The sequence below is a fragment of the Rhincodon typus genome, chromosome 7 (assembly GCF_021869965.1).
Source record: "Rhincodon typus isolate 14 chromosome 7, sRhiTyp1.1, whole genome shotgun sequence".
NCBI classification, from domain to species: domain Eukaryota; kingdom Metazoa; phylum Chordata; class Chondrichthyes; order Orectolobiformes; family Rhincodontidae; genus Rhincodon; species Rhincodon typus.
Genome location: NC_063338.1, coordinates 90442740 through 90458712, shown reverse-complemented (window position 1 = coordinate 90458712; position 15973 = coordinate 90442740). Strand labels below are relative to the sequence as shown.

At 45.1% G+C, this 15973-nt stretch overlaps 1 protein-coding gene across 6 annotated transcripts in view; it reads right to left on the bottom strand.

Annotated features, from left to right (window-relative positions):
• sec22a (SEC22 homolog A, vesicle trafficking protein) overlaps nucleotides 1–15973 on the bottom strand; it is a 55835-nt gene that overhangs the window by 14877 nt on the left and 24985 nt on the right. For 2 of the 6 annotated variants that reach the window (XM_048599513.1, XM_048599514.1), the window contains exons 4-5: nucleotides 6588–6767; nucleotides 4147–5387 (exon numbers count right to left, since the gene is read on the bottom strand). In XM_048599513.1, coding sequence (XP_048455470.1) covers nucleotides 5260–5387; nucleotides 6588–6767 — 308 coding nt within the window. In that variant the 3' untranslated portion in view covers nucleotides 4147–5259. Of the gene's footprint in view, nucleotides 1–936; nucleotides 5388–6587; nucleotides 6768–15973 lie in introns of those variants that run through there. The other 4 variants (XM_048599516.1, XM_048599515.1, XR_007262527.1 and 1 more) reach the window with 3 other exon arrangements.

Sequence of the window (15973 nt, the reverse complement as noted above, 5' to 3'; positions counted from 1 at the left end):
GTTGTTACCATATACCCTGATTCCTAAAATGCAAATGGTAAAGGGAGGCATGATAAAATAATTAGAAATCAAGGCCATTTCAGCATTCAATGGATAGCTGGCTTAAATTGCAAAAGCGAAGGGAACTCCTTGCAGATCTGTACTGGGGCCATTAGACAGCATCACATGGGTACTGTTATGAATTGAAGTTTAGCAAACCAAAGATGTACCACAAGGTGCTCATAAAAGAGAAAAGGCCAATAAAAACAATATTAGGAATGACCATTTGCAGTTTTGTTATGATCTTAAAGACCAATAACTTCTAAAAAGAAATTTGAACTTCCACTTAATAGCTAAAAGACGACAGGCTAATTTCACCTTCTAAAATTTTCAATGTAACAGAAGACTGAAAACACTATTTAAATAAACACTTTGTAGGCAACTTATATTTTAAATCACAAAACAAAATGCTCCTTGTCTCTGTTATTGTAACTTAAAACATACTTTGCAGAAATATTGAACACTGTCCTTTTAAGTAGGCATTCAGTTCTCTCGGAATTACTCCAAGACAGTCCTAGGATTAAAAGTTCCCAGGTTAAGACAGATAAAAGCACAGAAGTAAATCACTTTCATTGAAGTTTTTCCCTGGAAAGTCTATTTCTACCACAGGCTTGGCAAATCTTCCAACCTCCTTTTAACCTCCTGACATCGACCTTTTCAATCCAAGTGATGAACCACAACTTAGTGCATATAACTCCTCTGCTTCACCTGGAACCTGGCAGATGAATCTGCCTGATGATTTCAAAGCTAACTCAGAAATGCTTCTCTCTCAAAGCCCTTTTTCATGGCAATTTGAACGAGATATGCCATGTATGAAAGCAGAAATGCCGACTGAGATGCTAGCTCTCTTATTTTAACCTTGGAAGTAAATGGACAGTTTAATGCATAACTACTTACAATTTAGCATTCTCATCCATTTTCTGGGACTTTGGAGACTATCAGTCTATTCACCTTTGCACTCAGACTGCTGTCATTGCCTCCAAGTGTAAACACCATGCATCTTCTCAGTAAAACTATATGGGCCTCCTTCAATCTCTCTCAACCAACTACCCAGTTTTGTTGTCAGGCAGCCTTCAGAAGAGGTCACATTTCCCATTTCATTTCACTGTAATAATATAGTTGCAAAACATGATATAATAAAACTTATTACTGCAACAGTTTTTGCAAGTGATGCAAATGGGTTTTAGCTTGTATTGTTTCAATTATTTAATATAATATCGGTAAAACGTTAGTACATCTAGAATATGATGCTTATTATATCCAGTCATCAGTGACAGCACTGTGAGGGGTGCAAAGCAAGACAACCAGAACAACAAATCTTTGGAGCTCTTTGTCATGAATACAGGCCTGTAAGATAGGCTTCAAAAATTAGCCTTGCTTTGAAAAGTAAAACATTTGCTTAGAGGGCATATGACTGAAATTTACAAAATGATGAATGGATTATTCGTCTAGTTAGATTTTTTTTATTGATTGGTGGGATGTGGGAGTCGCTGGCTGGCCAGCATTTATTGCCCATCCTTGTTGCCCTTCAGAAGGTGGTGGTGAGCTACTTTCTTGAACTGCTGCAGTCCACATGCTCTAGGTTGATTCACAAGGCAGTTAGGGAGGGAATTCCAGGACTTTAATCCAGCGACAACAAAGGAACAGCAATATATTTCCAAGTCAGGTTGGGGAGTGGCTTGGAGGGCAACTTGAAGGTGGTGGTGTTCCCATCTATCTGTTGCCCTTATGACCACTTCCATCTAGAAGGACAAGTTTGTAAGGTGCTGTCTGAGGATCTCTGGTGAATTTCTGCAGTGCATCTTTTGGATAATACACATTGCTACTACTTAGCATCGGAAGTGGAGTGGATGCTTGTGGATGTAGTGTCAATCAAGTGGCATTTGTGTAGCGCGAATGTTATTTGCCACTAAGCCTGTATATTGTTCTGATCTTGTTGCATTTGAACATGGGCTGCTTCAGTACCTGAGGAGTCGCGAATGGTGCTGAAACCATTGTTCAATCGTTGACAAACATCCCCATTTTTGACCTTATGATGGAGGGAAGTTCATTGATGAAGCAGCTGCAGATGGTTGTAGGACACTACCCTGAGGAATGCCAGCAGAGATGTCCTGGAGCTGGGATGACTAACCTCCAATAACTAGGACCATCTTCCTATGTGCCAGGTATGACTCCAACCAGTAGACTGTTTGCCCCCTGATACCCATTGATTCCACTTTTGCTCGGGCTCCTTGATGCCAAACTCGGTCAAATGCGGTCTTAATGTGAAGGGCTGTCACTCTGGAATTAAGCCATTTGAAATGGATGCATATGATAGGTTGAAGGGTTTGTCATATGACAAGGGACTGTCTTCTGAGCAAAGGTTAAATGAATTAGGACTCTATTTACTCGAGTTTAGAAAAATGAGAGTTGAGCTCATTGACACACATAGGATTCCTAAGGGCAATTTCCTGGCAGGGTAATGAGAGGTTCTTTGCCCTCATGGGACAGTCTAGTGGGGCAGAAATAAGGGGTGCCAATTTAAAACAGAGGTAAGGGAGAACTTCTCTCAGAGGGTTGAGTGTCTTTGGAACTCCTTGCTATAGAGAACTGTAGGGACAGAGTCCTTGTGTATATTTAAGGCTGAGATAGATAGGTTCTTCATTGATTGTAAAATCAAGGGTTATGGAAAAATTGCAAGGATCGGACATGAGGAATGTCTGATCAGCCATGATCCTGAGTGGCAAAACAGGCTCGAGGGGCCGAACAGCCTTCTCCTGTTCCTATTCCTTATGGTCTTATGGGACACAAAATCGAGAGTCATTAGAGGCCAGAAAGTATTTATTTTCACAATGTATCAATCTGCGCTGGAACAAAATGAAATATGATGAGTACAAGCTGGCATATTCCTTTTAAAGGTACCTTTTTGTTTCCTAGCCTGAATCATCATTTTTTCACCACTGACATCCAATCCATCCTTACTTCCATCCCTAAGAAGTTCTGAGGTTTTGCTGCTTCTTTCCAGATGAAGGTCCACACACTTTCTACGCACTTTCATCTGACTTTGCCTGGCTGAAAGGTTCTCACATTTAATATCCCTCCCTCACCTCCTCTAAATACAAAGTGTTGCTATGGATTAGGTGGGTCCATTGGTCTTTTCGTTGTTCTACGCACACTTTTGAATTTGTGCAACAGGGATAATGTACTAGGCTTGCAGTGACATAGAATCACCCTTTTCTTAAGGTGTGGTGATCCACGATGGTGGACAATAGGGAAGCCAGATTGGAAGGACCTGAATGGGAAAGGACAGAATAGTTAGGTGCAATGGAGTACAACCTAAAGGACTACCATTGTGAAAATGAGCAGAAGGGTAGGGTAGTACAAGCAGCAACTCAGCATGTTCACCTGGACCCTATCAGCTCAACCAAGTCTGGAGGAGTCATTATGCCTAATGAGTAGTGACTGGCTTACAGATTGCTCTTTGTGAAGCAATCCAGTTTCACTCCTCTACTCTATCTCTGTGGCCCTTCATGCTTATTTCCTTCAAATGTCCACCTTACTGACATCAGAAATCATTGACTGTCTCCACTTCCAACCACACTTGTGAGCAATGAGTTCTAGATCATTACCTCTCACATGCCCTCCTGAATCTATTGTTCAAAACCTTGAATCTGTATGTCCTAAAGTAACAACTTTTATTCTTGCTTGTCTAGATTGTCCAAACCTGTCATAACCTTGTCACCTCAATGTCAAATCTCCTATTTCTCCAAGGAGGAAACACCAGCTTCTCAAATCTAACTTTGTAACAAACACTCCCAATCCCTGAAATTATTCCAGTAAATCTCTTCTGCAGCCTCTCAAGACATTCAAATCCTCGGGGCAGCACAGTGGCTCAGTGGTTAGCACTGCTGCCTCACAGCGCCAGGGACCCGGGTTTGATTCCACCCTCGGGCGACTGCCTGTGTGGAGTTTGCACATTCTCCCCGTGTCTGCATGGGTTTCCTCCAGGTGCTCCAGTTTCCTCCCATAGTCCAAAAAATGTGCAGGTTAGGTAGACTGGCCATGCTAAATTGACCGTAGTGGCCAGGGATGTGTAAGGTAGGTGATTAAACATGGGAAATGCCGTGTTATAGGGAAAGGGTAGGTCTCGGTGGTATGCTGTTTGGAGGGGCGGTGTTGACTTGTTGGGCCAAATGGCCTGTTTTCACACTGTACAGATTCGATGAAATCTATGAAAACCTTATAAAGGTAGAGAAATCAAGGCAGAGCCCACCGAAGAGGAGTATGGAAGGACCAAATGAGCTTTTGCAGCGCAATATTGATGACTGCAGTTTTAAAAGGGATGAAAAAGACCAATTTCCTAGCCAAGGGAGCAACACTGCCATCCATTAATATAGCATCTTTAACTTAGTAAATAATTCTAAAACATTTTTCATTAATGAACAAGCAAAAATTTAGCATCAAACTACAAACTCACGAGACACAGAAGCAGAAATTAGGCCATTCGGCTCATCAAGTCTGCTCCACCATTCAATCATGGCTGATAATTTTATCAACCCCATTCTTTAAAGTTTTTGAGAAGATTTGTAACTCGGGTTGTGGACGAGGTTGTAGATTTGCTCACTGAGCCGGTGTGTTTGGCTGCAGACGTTTCATCACCCTGCTAGGTAACGTCGTCAGTGCGCCTTTGTTGAAGCACTGGTGTTCTGTCCCACTTGTTATTTATATGCCTCAGTTTGCTGGGGTGTTTGGCATTACTTCCAGTTTTATTTTTCAGTGGCTGGTGTATCAGGTCCAGGTCAATGTGTTTGTTGGAGTTCCAGTTGGAATGCAAGACCTCCAGGAATTCCCTGGCATATCTCTGTTTGGCTCATGCCATTATAGATGTGTTGACCCAGTCGAATTCATGTCCTTCTTTGTCCACGTGTATTGAGACCAGTGAGAATTGGTTGTGTCTCTTGGTGTCTAGTTGGTGTTCGGGTATCCTTATTTTCAGTTTTCTTCCAGTTTGGCCCATGTAATGTTTTTCACAGATCTTGCATGGTATTTTTATGTTAGTTTCATTGGTTGTGGGTATGGGATCCTTTATGTTTGTCAGGAGCTGTTGTAGTTGGTTTGTGGGCTATGCTGATACCTAGGGGTCTGAGTAGTCGTGGTCATCTCGGATAGGTCTCTGATGTATGGTGACTAGTGTGTCTAACAGAGTTGTCTTCTTGTTAAGATCTGTCATGCAGGTAATGGCTAAATTGTACTTTCTGGGTATCCATTCCTTTTACAAACTTCGTACAAGTGCTCCTGTTCTGCTTTGCGCAATTCTGGATTGCTGCAGTGTGTTGTGGTCCTTTTGAATAATGTCCTGATGAAAACCACTGAAAAACAGAACCGGAAGTAATGCCAACCACCCCAACAAACCAAGGCACATAAATAACAAGCGGGACAGAACACCAACGCTTCAACAGGGAAGCACTGATGATGTTACCTAGCAGGGTGATGAAATGTCTGCAACCAAACACACTGGCTCAGTGAGCAAGTCTACAATCTCAACTCCATTCTCTCTCTTTCTTTCTATAACCCTCGATCCCCTTGACAATTAAGAACCTATCCATCTCAGTCTCAAATAAAACTCAATGACCAGGCCTCCATAGCCTTCTGTGGCAATGAATTCCATACTCTCTGGCTGAAGAAGTTTCTCCTTGTCTCTGTTCTAAAAGGTCTCCCCTTTATGCTATGGCTGTGCCCTTGGGTCCTAGTCTCTCCTACCAACGGAAACATCTTCCTAATGTCCACTCTGTTCAAACCATTCAGTGTCTGTAAGTTTCAATTAGAAGGACCTCATCCTTCTAAATTCCATTAAGTATAGACCCAGAGTCCTCAGATGTTCCTCACATGTTAAGCCTTTCATTCCTGGGAGCATTCTTGTGAACCTCCGCTGGACTCGCTTTAGGGCCAGTACATTGTTCCTGAGGTCTGGGGCGCAAAATTGCACACAAACTGTAAATGTGGTCTGACTAGAGTTTTCTAATGCTTCAGAAGTACAGCCCTGCTTTTATAATCTAGTCCTCTTGAAATTAATGCCAACATTGTATTTGTCTTCCAAAGTACCAACTCAACCTGCAAGTTTACCTTAAGAGAATCCTGGACTAGAACTCCCAAGTCCCTGTGCACTTCAGATTTCTGAATTTTCTCCACATTAAGAAAATAGTCCATGCCTCTATTCTTCCTATAAAAGTGCATAACCTCCCACATTGTATTCTGTACAATGGGGACTTGAGGAAGGTGATCAAAAATTTGGGCAGAAAGATTGATTTTGAGGAGCATCTTAAAGGTAGCCAATGATGTCAGTGACCAGGGATCTGCGGAGACTTTTGTCTTATGATTTTTCTATTTTGTATCTTGGGATGCTCCATTATAGATGCTGTATGAAGATAAATCGTTATTGTTGAGTAATTAGCCATTGAGAAGACAGGAAACAAAGAAACAGTAGGAGGACTTAGGGGAGGAGATCTATTACTGCTAACATGCTGCAGGCCAAATATTAATGAAACTTGGCAAAAATAGAAGTTCCTCACCTATCCCCTTGTAAGGGGCAGAATGTGCATGCACGTTTCCATTCACTGTTCCAACATCTAGCATAGTTAGCTGATGGGACGGCCTCAACTTGATCTCTGTCTGCATGTCAGCCAGGTTTATTTTTGTTGATAGAGACCGAGGGTTATTGTACCTCTGCTTGGTCTTCTGGATAAAATTATCTAGAGATTTAAAGTAGACACAATTGAAACATGAAATTCGTTCTTTCTTTTAACAAGTAAAACAGAAGTCCTTTTCATTATTTCAAAGAAATAAATTCTTGGAGTAAAGGAGCACAGAGGACGCCGTTCAGCCATTAAATCTACACTGGGCCCATGTACAGCAATTCACTCAGTTCATTATTGTCAAGAGTCCATCCAACTTCCTTAACTATTCATTGTGTACACTTCCATGATCTGTGCAGTGAGTTCAAAACCGTGCTTAGAAGACAATATTTAGTGCTTAGTGCTTTGTTGAAAGACTAGTAAACCAGAGACCAAAGTAATGTTCTGGTGACCTGGGTTCAAATCCTACCACAGCAGATGGGGTACTCGAATTGAATCAAAATCTGAAATAGAAGTTTAATGAAACCATCTAAACTGTGAAACCATTGTTGATAAAATAAAAACCTAGGTTGTCTTAATTTCCCTTAAGGAAGGAAACTGCTGCTCAATCCAGAGGTGAGGTTGAGGGTTATTGCCCTTGACACCAAGGTTGCATTTAACTGGGTGTGGTATCAAGAAGCCCGAGCAAAACTAGAGTCAATGGGAATCAGGGGCAAAACTCTCCAATGGTTAGAGTCATTCCTGAAACAAAGGAAGATGGTTGGAATTCAGCTATCTCAATTCCAGAACATCTCTGCAGGAGTTCCTCAAGGGAGTGGCCTAAGACCAGCCCTCATCAACTCTTTCATTAATAATCTTCCCTCCATCAAAAGGTCAGAAGGGGCATGGTTGCTGGTGATTACACATAGCTCGATGAAGCAGTCCATGTCCTTTTGCAGGAAGACCTGGGACAATATCCAGATTTGGGCTGACAAGAGGCAAGTAACATTCACACCACAAAACTGCTAGGCAAAGACTGTCTCCAACAAGAGGGAATTTAATCAGCACCTCTTCATATTCAATGCCATTGAATCTTGACCTTCCTGCCATCATAAGGTCAGAAGTGGGAATGTTCACTGACGATAGCACAATGTTCAGCACCATTTGCTACTCACAGAATCATAGAAGATAGGAGCAGAAGGCGGCCTTTCGGCCCTGCTGTGCTATTCTTCACGATTGTGGCTGATTGTCCAAGTCAACAACTTAATCCTGCTTTCTCCCCATAACCTTTGAACTCGTTCGCCCCAAGTGCTATAACTATTCACCATTTGAATACATTCAATGTTTTGGCATCAACTACTTCCTGTGGTAATGAATTTCACTTTGGGTGAAAAAATGTCTCATCTCCATGCTAAATCATCTATCCGAATCCTCATACTGTGACCCGAGTCTGGACATACCCACCATTGGGAACATCCCACCCTGCATCTACCCTGTCTGGTCCGGTATAAGTCTCCGAGATCCTCCCTCTCATTCGCCTGAACTCGAGCGAAAACAACAACAAATCTAGTCAATCTCTCCTCATACGTCAGACCCACCATCCCTAGAATCAGCCTAATAAACATTTGCCGCACTCCCTCAAGAGCAAGAGCAGCCTTCCTCAGAAAAGGAGACCAAAATTGCATACAATATTCCAGTTGTGGGCTCACCAAGGCTCTGTATAACTGCAACAACACATCCCTGCTCCTGTACTCAAAACCTCTTGTAATGAAGGCCGACATACCATTTGCCTTCGAGATAGTAGGAACTGCAGATGCTGGAGAATCTGAGATAACAAGGTGTAGAGCTGGATGAACACAGCAGGCCAAGCAGCATCATAGGAGCAGGAAGGCTGATGTTTCAGGCCTAGACCCTTCATCAGAAAAGGGGGAGGGGAAGGGGGTTCTGAAATAAATAGGGAGAGAGGGGGAGGCAGATAAAAGATGGATAGTGGGGAAGATAGGTGGAGAGGAAACAGACAGGTCAAAGCGGTGGGGATGGAGCCAGTAAAGGTGAGTGTAGGTGGGGAGGAAGGGAGGAGATAGGTCAGTCCAGGGAGGACGGACAGGTCAGGGGGGCGGGATGAGGTTAGTAGGTGGGAGATGGGGGTGTGGCTTAAGGTGGGAGGAGGGGATAGGTGGGAGGAAGAACAGGTTAGGGAGGCGGGGATGAGCTGGACTGGTTTTGGGATGCGGTAGGGGGAGGGGAGATTTTGAAGCTTGTGAAATCCACATTGATACCATTGCGCTGCAGGGTTCCCAAGCGGAGTATGAGTTGCTGTTCCTGCAACCTTCAGGTGGCATCGTTGTGGCACTGCAGGAGGCCCAGGATGGACATGTCGTCTGAGGAATGGGAGGGGGAGTTGAAATGGTTCGCGACTGGGAGGTGCAGTTGTTTATTGCGAACCGAGCGTAGGTGTTCTGCAAAGCGGTCCCCAAGCCTCTGCTTGGTTTCCCCGATGTAGAGGAGGCCATAATGGGTACAGCGGATGCAGTATACCACATTAGCAGATGTGCAGGTGAACATCTGTTTGATGTGGAAAGTCTTCTTGGGGCCTGGGATGGGGGTGAGGGAGGAGGTGTGGGGGCAGGTGTAGCACTTCCTGCAGTTGCAGGGAAAAGTGCCCGGTGTGGTGGGGCTGGAAAAATGTCTTTGGTGGTGGGGTCGGATTGCAGATGGCGGAAGTGTCGGAGGATGATGCGTTGGATCCGGAGGTTGGTGGGATGGTACGTGAGGACGAGGGGGATTCTTTTTTGGTTGTTATTGCGGGGATGGGGTGTGAGGGATGAGTTGTGGGAAATGCGGGAGACACGGTGGAAGGCGTTCTCGACCACTGAGACGGGGCGGGGGGGGGGGCAGTTGCGGTCCTTGAAAAACAAGGACATCTGAGATGTACGGGAGTGGAATGCCTCATCCTGGGGGCAGGTGCGGCGGAGGCAAAGGAATTGGGAATAGGGGATGGCATTTTTGCAGGAAGGTGGGTGGGAGGAGGTGTATTCTACGTAGCTGTGGGAGTCGGTGGGCTTGAAGTGGATACTGGTTTCTAGGTGGTTGCCCGAGATGGAGACAGAGAGGTCTAGGAAGGTGCGAGAGGTATTAGAGATGGTCCAGGTGAACTTAAGGTTGGGGTGGAAGGTGTTGGTGAAGTGGATGAACTGCTCGAGCTCCTCGTGGGAGCACGAGGCGGCGCAGAGACAGTCAAAGTAACGGAGGAAGAGGTGGGGTTTAGGGCCAGTGTAGGTACGGAAGAGGGATTGTTCCACGTAACCTACAAAGAGGCAGGTGCCAATACAGTCATCAATGTTTCACAAGCTTCAAAATCTCCCCTCCCCCTACCGCATCCCAAAACCAGCCCAGCTTGTCCCCACCTCCCTAACCTGTTCTTCCACCGACCTCAAGCCGCACCCCATCTCCTACCTACTAACCTCATCCCGTCCCCTTGACCTGTCTGTCCTCCCTGGACTGACCTACCTCCTCCCTTTTCACAGGAAAAAAGTAGATGGGTTACAGTCAGGGGACGGAAAGGGAACAGGCAGACAGTGCAGGAATCCCCTGCGGCCGTTCCCCTCAAAAACAAGTATACGGTTTTGGATACTGTTGAGGGGGGGGGACTTACCAGGGGTAAGCCATGGGGTACAGGTCTCTGGCACAGACTCTGTCCCTGTTGCTCAGAAGGGAAGGGGGGAGAGGAGGAGAGCATTAGTCATTGGGGACTCCATAGTTACGGGGACAGATAGGAGATTCTGTGGGAACGAGAGAGACTCGCGGTTGGTGTGTTGCCTCCCAGGTGCCAGGGTCCGTGATGTCTCGGATCGTGTTTTCAGGATCCTTAAGGGGGAGGGGGAGCAGCCCCAAGTCGTGGTCCACATAGGCACCAACGACATAGGTAGGAAAAGGGATGGGGATGTAAGGCAGAAATTCAAAGAGCTGGGGTGGAAGCTTAGAGCTAGAACAAACAGAGTTGTTATCTCTGGTTTGTTACCCGTGCCATGTGCTAGCGAGGCGAGGAATAGGGAGAGAGAGCAGTTGAACACGTGGCAGGAGGGAGGGATTCAGATACCTGGATAATTGGGGCTCATTCTGGGGTAGGTGGGACCTCTACAAACAGGATGGTCGACACCTGAACCAGAGGGCTACCAATATCCTGGGGGGGAAATCTGCTAATGCTCTTCGGGAGGGTTTAAACTAATTCAGCAGGGGGACGGGAACCTCAGTTGTAGCTCCAGTGTACAGGAGGTTGAGAGTAGTGAGGTCATGAATAAGGTTAAGGTCGCAGGAGTGTACCGGCAAGCAGGAAGGTGGTTTGAAGTGTGTCTACTTCAATGCCAGGAGCATCTGGAATAAGGTGGGTGAACTTGCAGCATGGGTTGGCACCTGGGACTTCGATGTTGTGGCCATTTCGGAGACATGGATAGAGCAGGGACAGGAATGGTTGTTGCAGGTTCTGGGGTTCAGATGTTTCAGTAAGATCAGGGAAGGTGGTAAAAGAGGGGGAGGTGTGGCATTGTTAGTCAAGGACAGTATTACGGTGGCAGAAAGGACGTTTGATGAGGACTTGTCTACTGAGGTAGTATGGGCTGAGGTTAGAAACAGGAAAGGAGAGGTCACCCTGTTGGGAGTTTTCTATAGGCCTCCGAAAAGTTCCAGAGATGTAGAGGAAAAGATTGCAAAGATGATTCTGGATAGGAGCGAAAGTAACAGGGTAGTTGTTATGGGGGACTTTAACTTTCCAAATATTGACTGGAAACGCTATAGTTCGAGTACTTTAGATGGGTCAGTTTTTGTCCAATGTGTGCAGGAGGGTTTCCTGACACAGTATGTAGATAGGCCAACAAGAGGCGAGGCCACATTGGATTTGGTACTGGGTAATGAACCAGGCCAAGTGTTAGATTTGGAGGTAGGTGAGCACTTTGGTGATAGTGACCACAATTCGGTTACGTTTACTTTAGCGATGGAAAGGAATAGGTATATACCGCAGGGCAAGAGTTATAGCTGGGGGAAAGGCAATTATGAGGCAATTAGGCAAGTTTTAGGATGCATAGGATGGAGAAGGAAACTGCAGGGGCTGGGCACAATTGAAATGTGGAACTTGTTCAAGGAACAGCTACTGCGTGTCCTTGAGAAGTATGTACCCGTCAGGCAGGGAGGAAGTGGTCGAGCGAGGGAACCGTGGTTTACTAAAGAAGTTGAATCTCTTGTCAAGAGGAAGAAGGAGGCTGATGAAGAGATGAGGCGTGAAGGCTCAGTTAGGGCGCTTGAGAGTTACAAGTTAGCCAGGAAGGACCTAAAGAGAGAGCTAAGAAGAGCCAGGAGGGGACATGAGAAGTCTTTAGCAGGTAGGATCAAGGAAAACCCTAAAGCTTTCTATAGGTATGTCAGGAATAAAAGAATGACTAGAGTAAGATTAGGGCCAGTCAAGGACAGTCGTGGGAAGATGTGTGTGGAGTCCAAAGAAGTAGGAGAGGCGCTAAATGAATATTTTTCATCAGTATTCACACAGGAAAAAGACAAGGTTGTCGAGGAGAATACTGAGATACAGGCTATTAGACTAGATGGGATTGAGGTTCACAAGGAGGAGGTGTTAGCAATTCTGGAAGGTGTGAAAATAGATAAGTCCCCTGGGCCGGATGGGATTTATCCTAGGATTCTCTGGGAAGCTAGAGAGGAGATTGCAGAGCCTTTGATCTTTATGTTGTCATTGTCTACAGGAATAGTGCCAGAAGACTGGAGACTAGCAAATGTTGTCCCTTGTTCAAGAAGGGGAGTAGAGACAACCCTGGTAAGTATAGACCAGTGAGCCTTACTTCGGTTGTGGGTAAAGTGTTGGAAAGGATTATAAGAGATAGGATTTATAATCATCTAGAAAGGAATAATTTGATTAGGGATAGTCAACATGGTTTTGTGAAGGGTAGGTCGTGCCTCACAAACCTTATTGAGTTCTTTGAGAAGGTGTCCAAACAGGTGGATGAGGGTAAAGCGGTTGATGTGGTGTATATGTATTTCAGTAAAGCATTTGATAAGGTTCCCCATGGTAGGCTATTGCAGAAAATACAGAGACATGGGATTGAGGGTGATTTAGCGGTTTGGATCAGAAATTGGCTAGCTGTAAGAAGACAGAGGGTGGTGGTTGATGGGAAATGTTCATCCTGGAGTTCAGTTACTAGTGGTGTACCTCAAGGATCTGTTTTGGGGCCACTGCTGTTTGTCATTTTTATAAATGACCTGGATGAGGGCGTAGAAGGATGGGTTAGTAAATTTGCGGATGACACCAAAGCCGGTGGAGTTGTTGTTAGTGCGGAAGGATGTTGCAGGTTACAGAGGGACATAGATAAGCTGCAGAGCTGGGCTGAGAGGTGGCAAATGGAGTTTAATGCGGAAAAGTGTGAGGTGATTCACTTTGGAAGGAGTAACAGGAATACAGAGTACTGGGCTAATGGTAAGATTCTTGGTAGTGTGGATGAGCAGAGAGAGATCTCGGTGTCCATGTGCGTAGATCCCTGAAAGTTGTCACCCTGGTTGATAGCGTTGTTAAGAAGGCGTACGGTGTGTTAGGTTTTATTGGTAGAGGGATTGAGTTTCGGAGCCATGAGGTCATGTTGCAGCTGTACAAAACTCTGGTGCGGCCGCACTTGGAGTATTGCGTACAGTTCTGGTCACCGCATTATAGGAAGGATGTGGAAGCATTGGAAAGGGTGCAGAGGAGATTTACCAGGATGTTGCCTGGTACGGAGGGAAGGTCTTATGAGAAAAGGCTGAGGGACTTGAGGCTGTTTTCGTTAGAGAGAAGAAGGTTAAGAGGTGACTTGATAGAGACATACAAGATGATCAGAGGATTAGATAGGGTGGACAGTGGGAGCCTTTTTCCTGGGATGGTGATGGCTCGCACGAGGGGACATAGCTTTAAATTGAGGGGTGATAGATATAGGACAGATGTCAGAGGTAGGTTCTTTACTCAGACAGTAGTAAGGGCATGGACCCTGCCTGCAAATGTAGTAGACTCGCCAACTTTAAGGGCATTTAAATGGTCATTGGATAAATATATGGATGATAATGCAATAGTTTAGGTTAGATGGGCTTCAGATTGGTTTCACAGGTCGGCGCAACATCGAGGGCCGAAGGGCCTGTACTGCGCTGTAATGTTCTATGTTCTACCTCCCCACCTACACTCACCTTTACTGGCTCCATCCCCGCCTCCTTGACCTGTCTGTTTCCTCTCCACCTATCTTCTCCGCTATCCATCTTCTATCCGCCTCCCCCTCTCTCCCTATTTATTTCAGAACCCCCTTCCCCTCCCCCATTTCTGATGAAGGGTCTCGGCCCGAAACGTCAGCCTTCCTGCTCCTAGGCCTGCTGTGTTCATCCAGTTCTACACCTTGTTATACCATTTGCCTTTTTTACCGCCTGCTGCTCCTGCATGCTTGCCTTCAGCAACTGGTGCACAAGGACATCCAGATCCCACTGCACACTCCCCTCTCTCAATTTACAGCCACTCAGGTAGTAATCTGCCTTCTTGTTTTTGCTTCCGAAGTGAATAACCTAACATTTATCCAAATTATACTGCATCTGCTATTGATTTGCCCTCTCACCCAACCTGTTGAGATCAATCTGAAGGATCACTGCATCCTTGTCACAGTTCACCACCAACACCCCCACCCAACTTGGTATCATTTGCAAACTTGGAGATGTTACACTTTGTTCCCTCATCCAAATCATTATTATATATTGTGAATAGCTGGGGTACTAGGACCGGTCCCTGTGGCACCCCAGTAGTTACTGCCTGCCAATTTGAAAAGGACACATTAATTCCTACTTTTTGTTTCCGCTCTGCGAACCAGGTTCCTATCCATTTCAATACACTTTCCCCAATCCCATGCGCTTTAATCTTGCACGTTAATCTCTTATGTGGGACTTCTGTCAAACGCTTTCTGGAAGTCCAAATATACAGCAACTGGGTCTCCCTTATCAGCTCTACTAGTTACGTCTTCATAGAATTCCAACAGATTTATCAAGCATGATTTCCCCTTCATAAATCCATGCTGCCTTTGTCTGATCCTGCCAGTGCTTTCTAAATGCTTTGCTGTAAAATCCTTGACAATGGATTCGAGAATTTTCCTCACTGCTGATGTTAGGCTCACCAGTCTACAATTCCCTATTTTCTCTCTACCTTCCTTTTTGAATATTGGAGTGACATTAGCTACCCTCCAATCTGCAGGGACGGTTCCAGAGTCTGTAGAATCCTGGAAGCTGACCACCAATGAATCCATTATTTCTGGAGCTACTTCCTTAAGTACTCTGGGATGCAGATCATCAAGACCTGGGGATTTATTGGCCTTCAATTCCAACAATTTTCCCAGCATCAACTCTCTACTAATATTGGAGGAACACAGCAGGCCAGGCAGCATCTGGAGGAAAGGAGCAGTCAAAGTTTCAGGTATTACCCTTCTTCAGGACAGACAGGAAACAAAGTAGGAGTTTTCAAATTGGCAGTCCTGAAGAAGGGTAATATCCAAAACGTTGACTGCTCCTTTCCTCCAGATGTTCCTTGGCCTGCTGTGTTCTTCCAGCCTCCTGTTTGTCTACTTTGCATTCCAGCATCTGCAGTTTTTTTGTCTCTACTAATATTGATCTCCCCCAGTTCTTCGCTCTCATTAAATCTTGCATCCTCCAACAATTCCAGTATCTGATTTGAGTCCTCTTTTATGAAGACAGAACAGAAGTATGTATTCACTTCCTCAGCCATTTCTTTGCCCCCTATCATACATTCCCTCATTTCTGTCTGTAGGGGACCTACATTTGTCTTTGCCAATCTCTTTCTCTTCACGTACCTATAGAAAGTCTTAGCGTCAGTCTTTATGTTCCCTGCAAACTTACTTCCATATTCTATTTTCCCCTTCTTAATCAATCCCTCGGTCCTTCTTTGCCGAATTCCAAACTGCTCCCAATCCACAGATTTATTATTTTTCTTGGCCAATCTGTATGTTTCTTCCTTGGATCCAATACTATCTCTTATTTCCTTTGTAAGCCATGGATTGGCCCTCTTACCCATTTTGCTTTTGCAACAGACAGGAATAAACAGTTGTTGCAGTTGCCCCATGCGTTCCTTGAATGTTTGCCATTGCCTATCCACGATTATCCCTTTAAGTAACTCTCCCCAATCAATCAAGGCCAACTCACGCCTCATAACCTTGCAGTTTCCTTTATCAAGGTTCAGCACCCTAGTGTCTGAATCAACAACCTCACTCTCCACTGATAAAAAAAATTCTATCATGTTATGGTCGCTCTTCCCCAAGGGATCTCGCACAGCT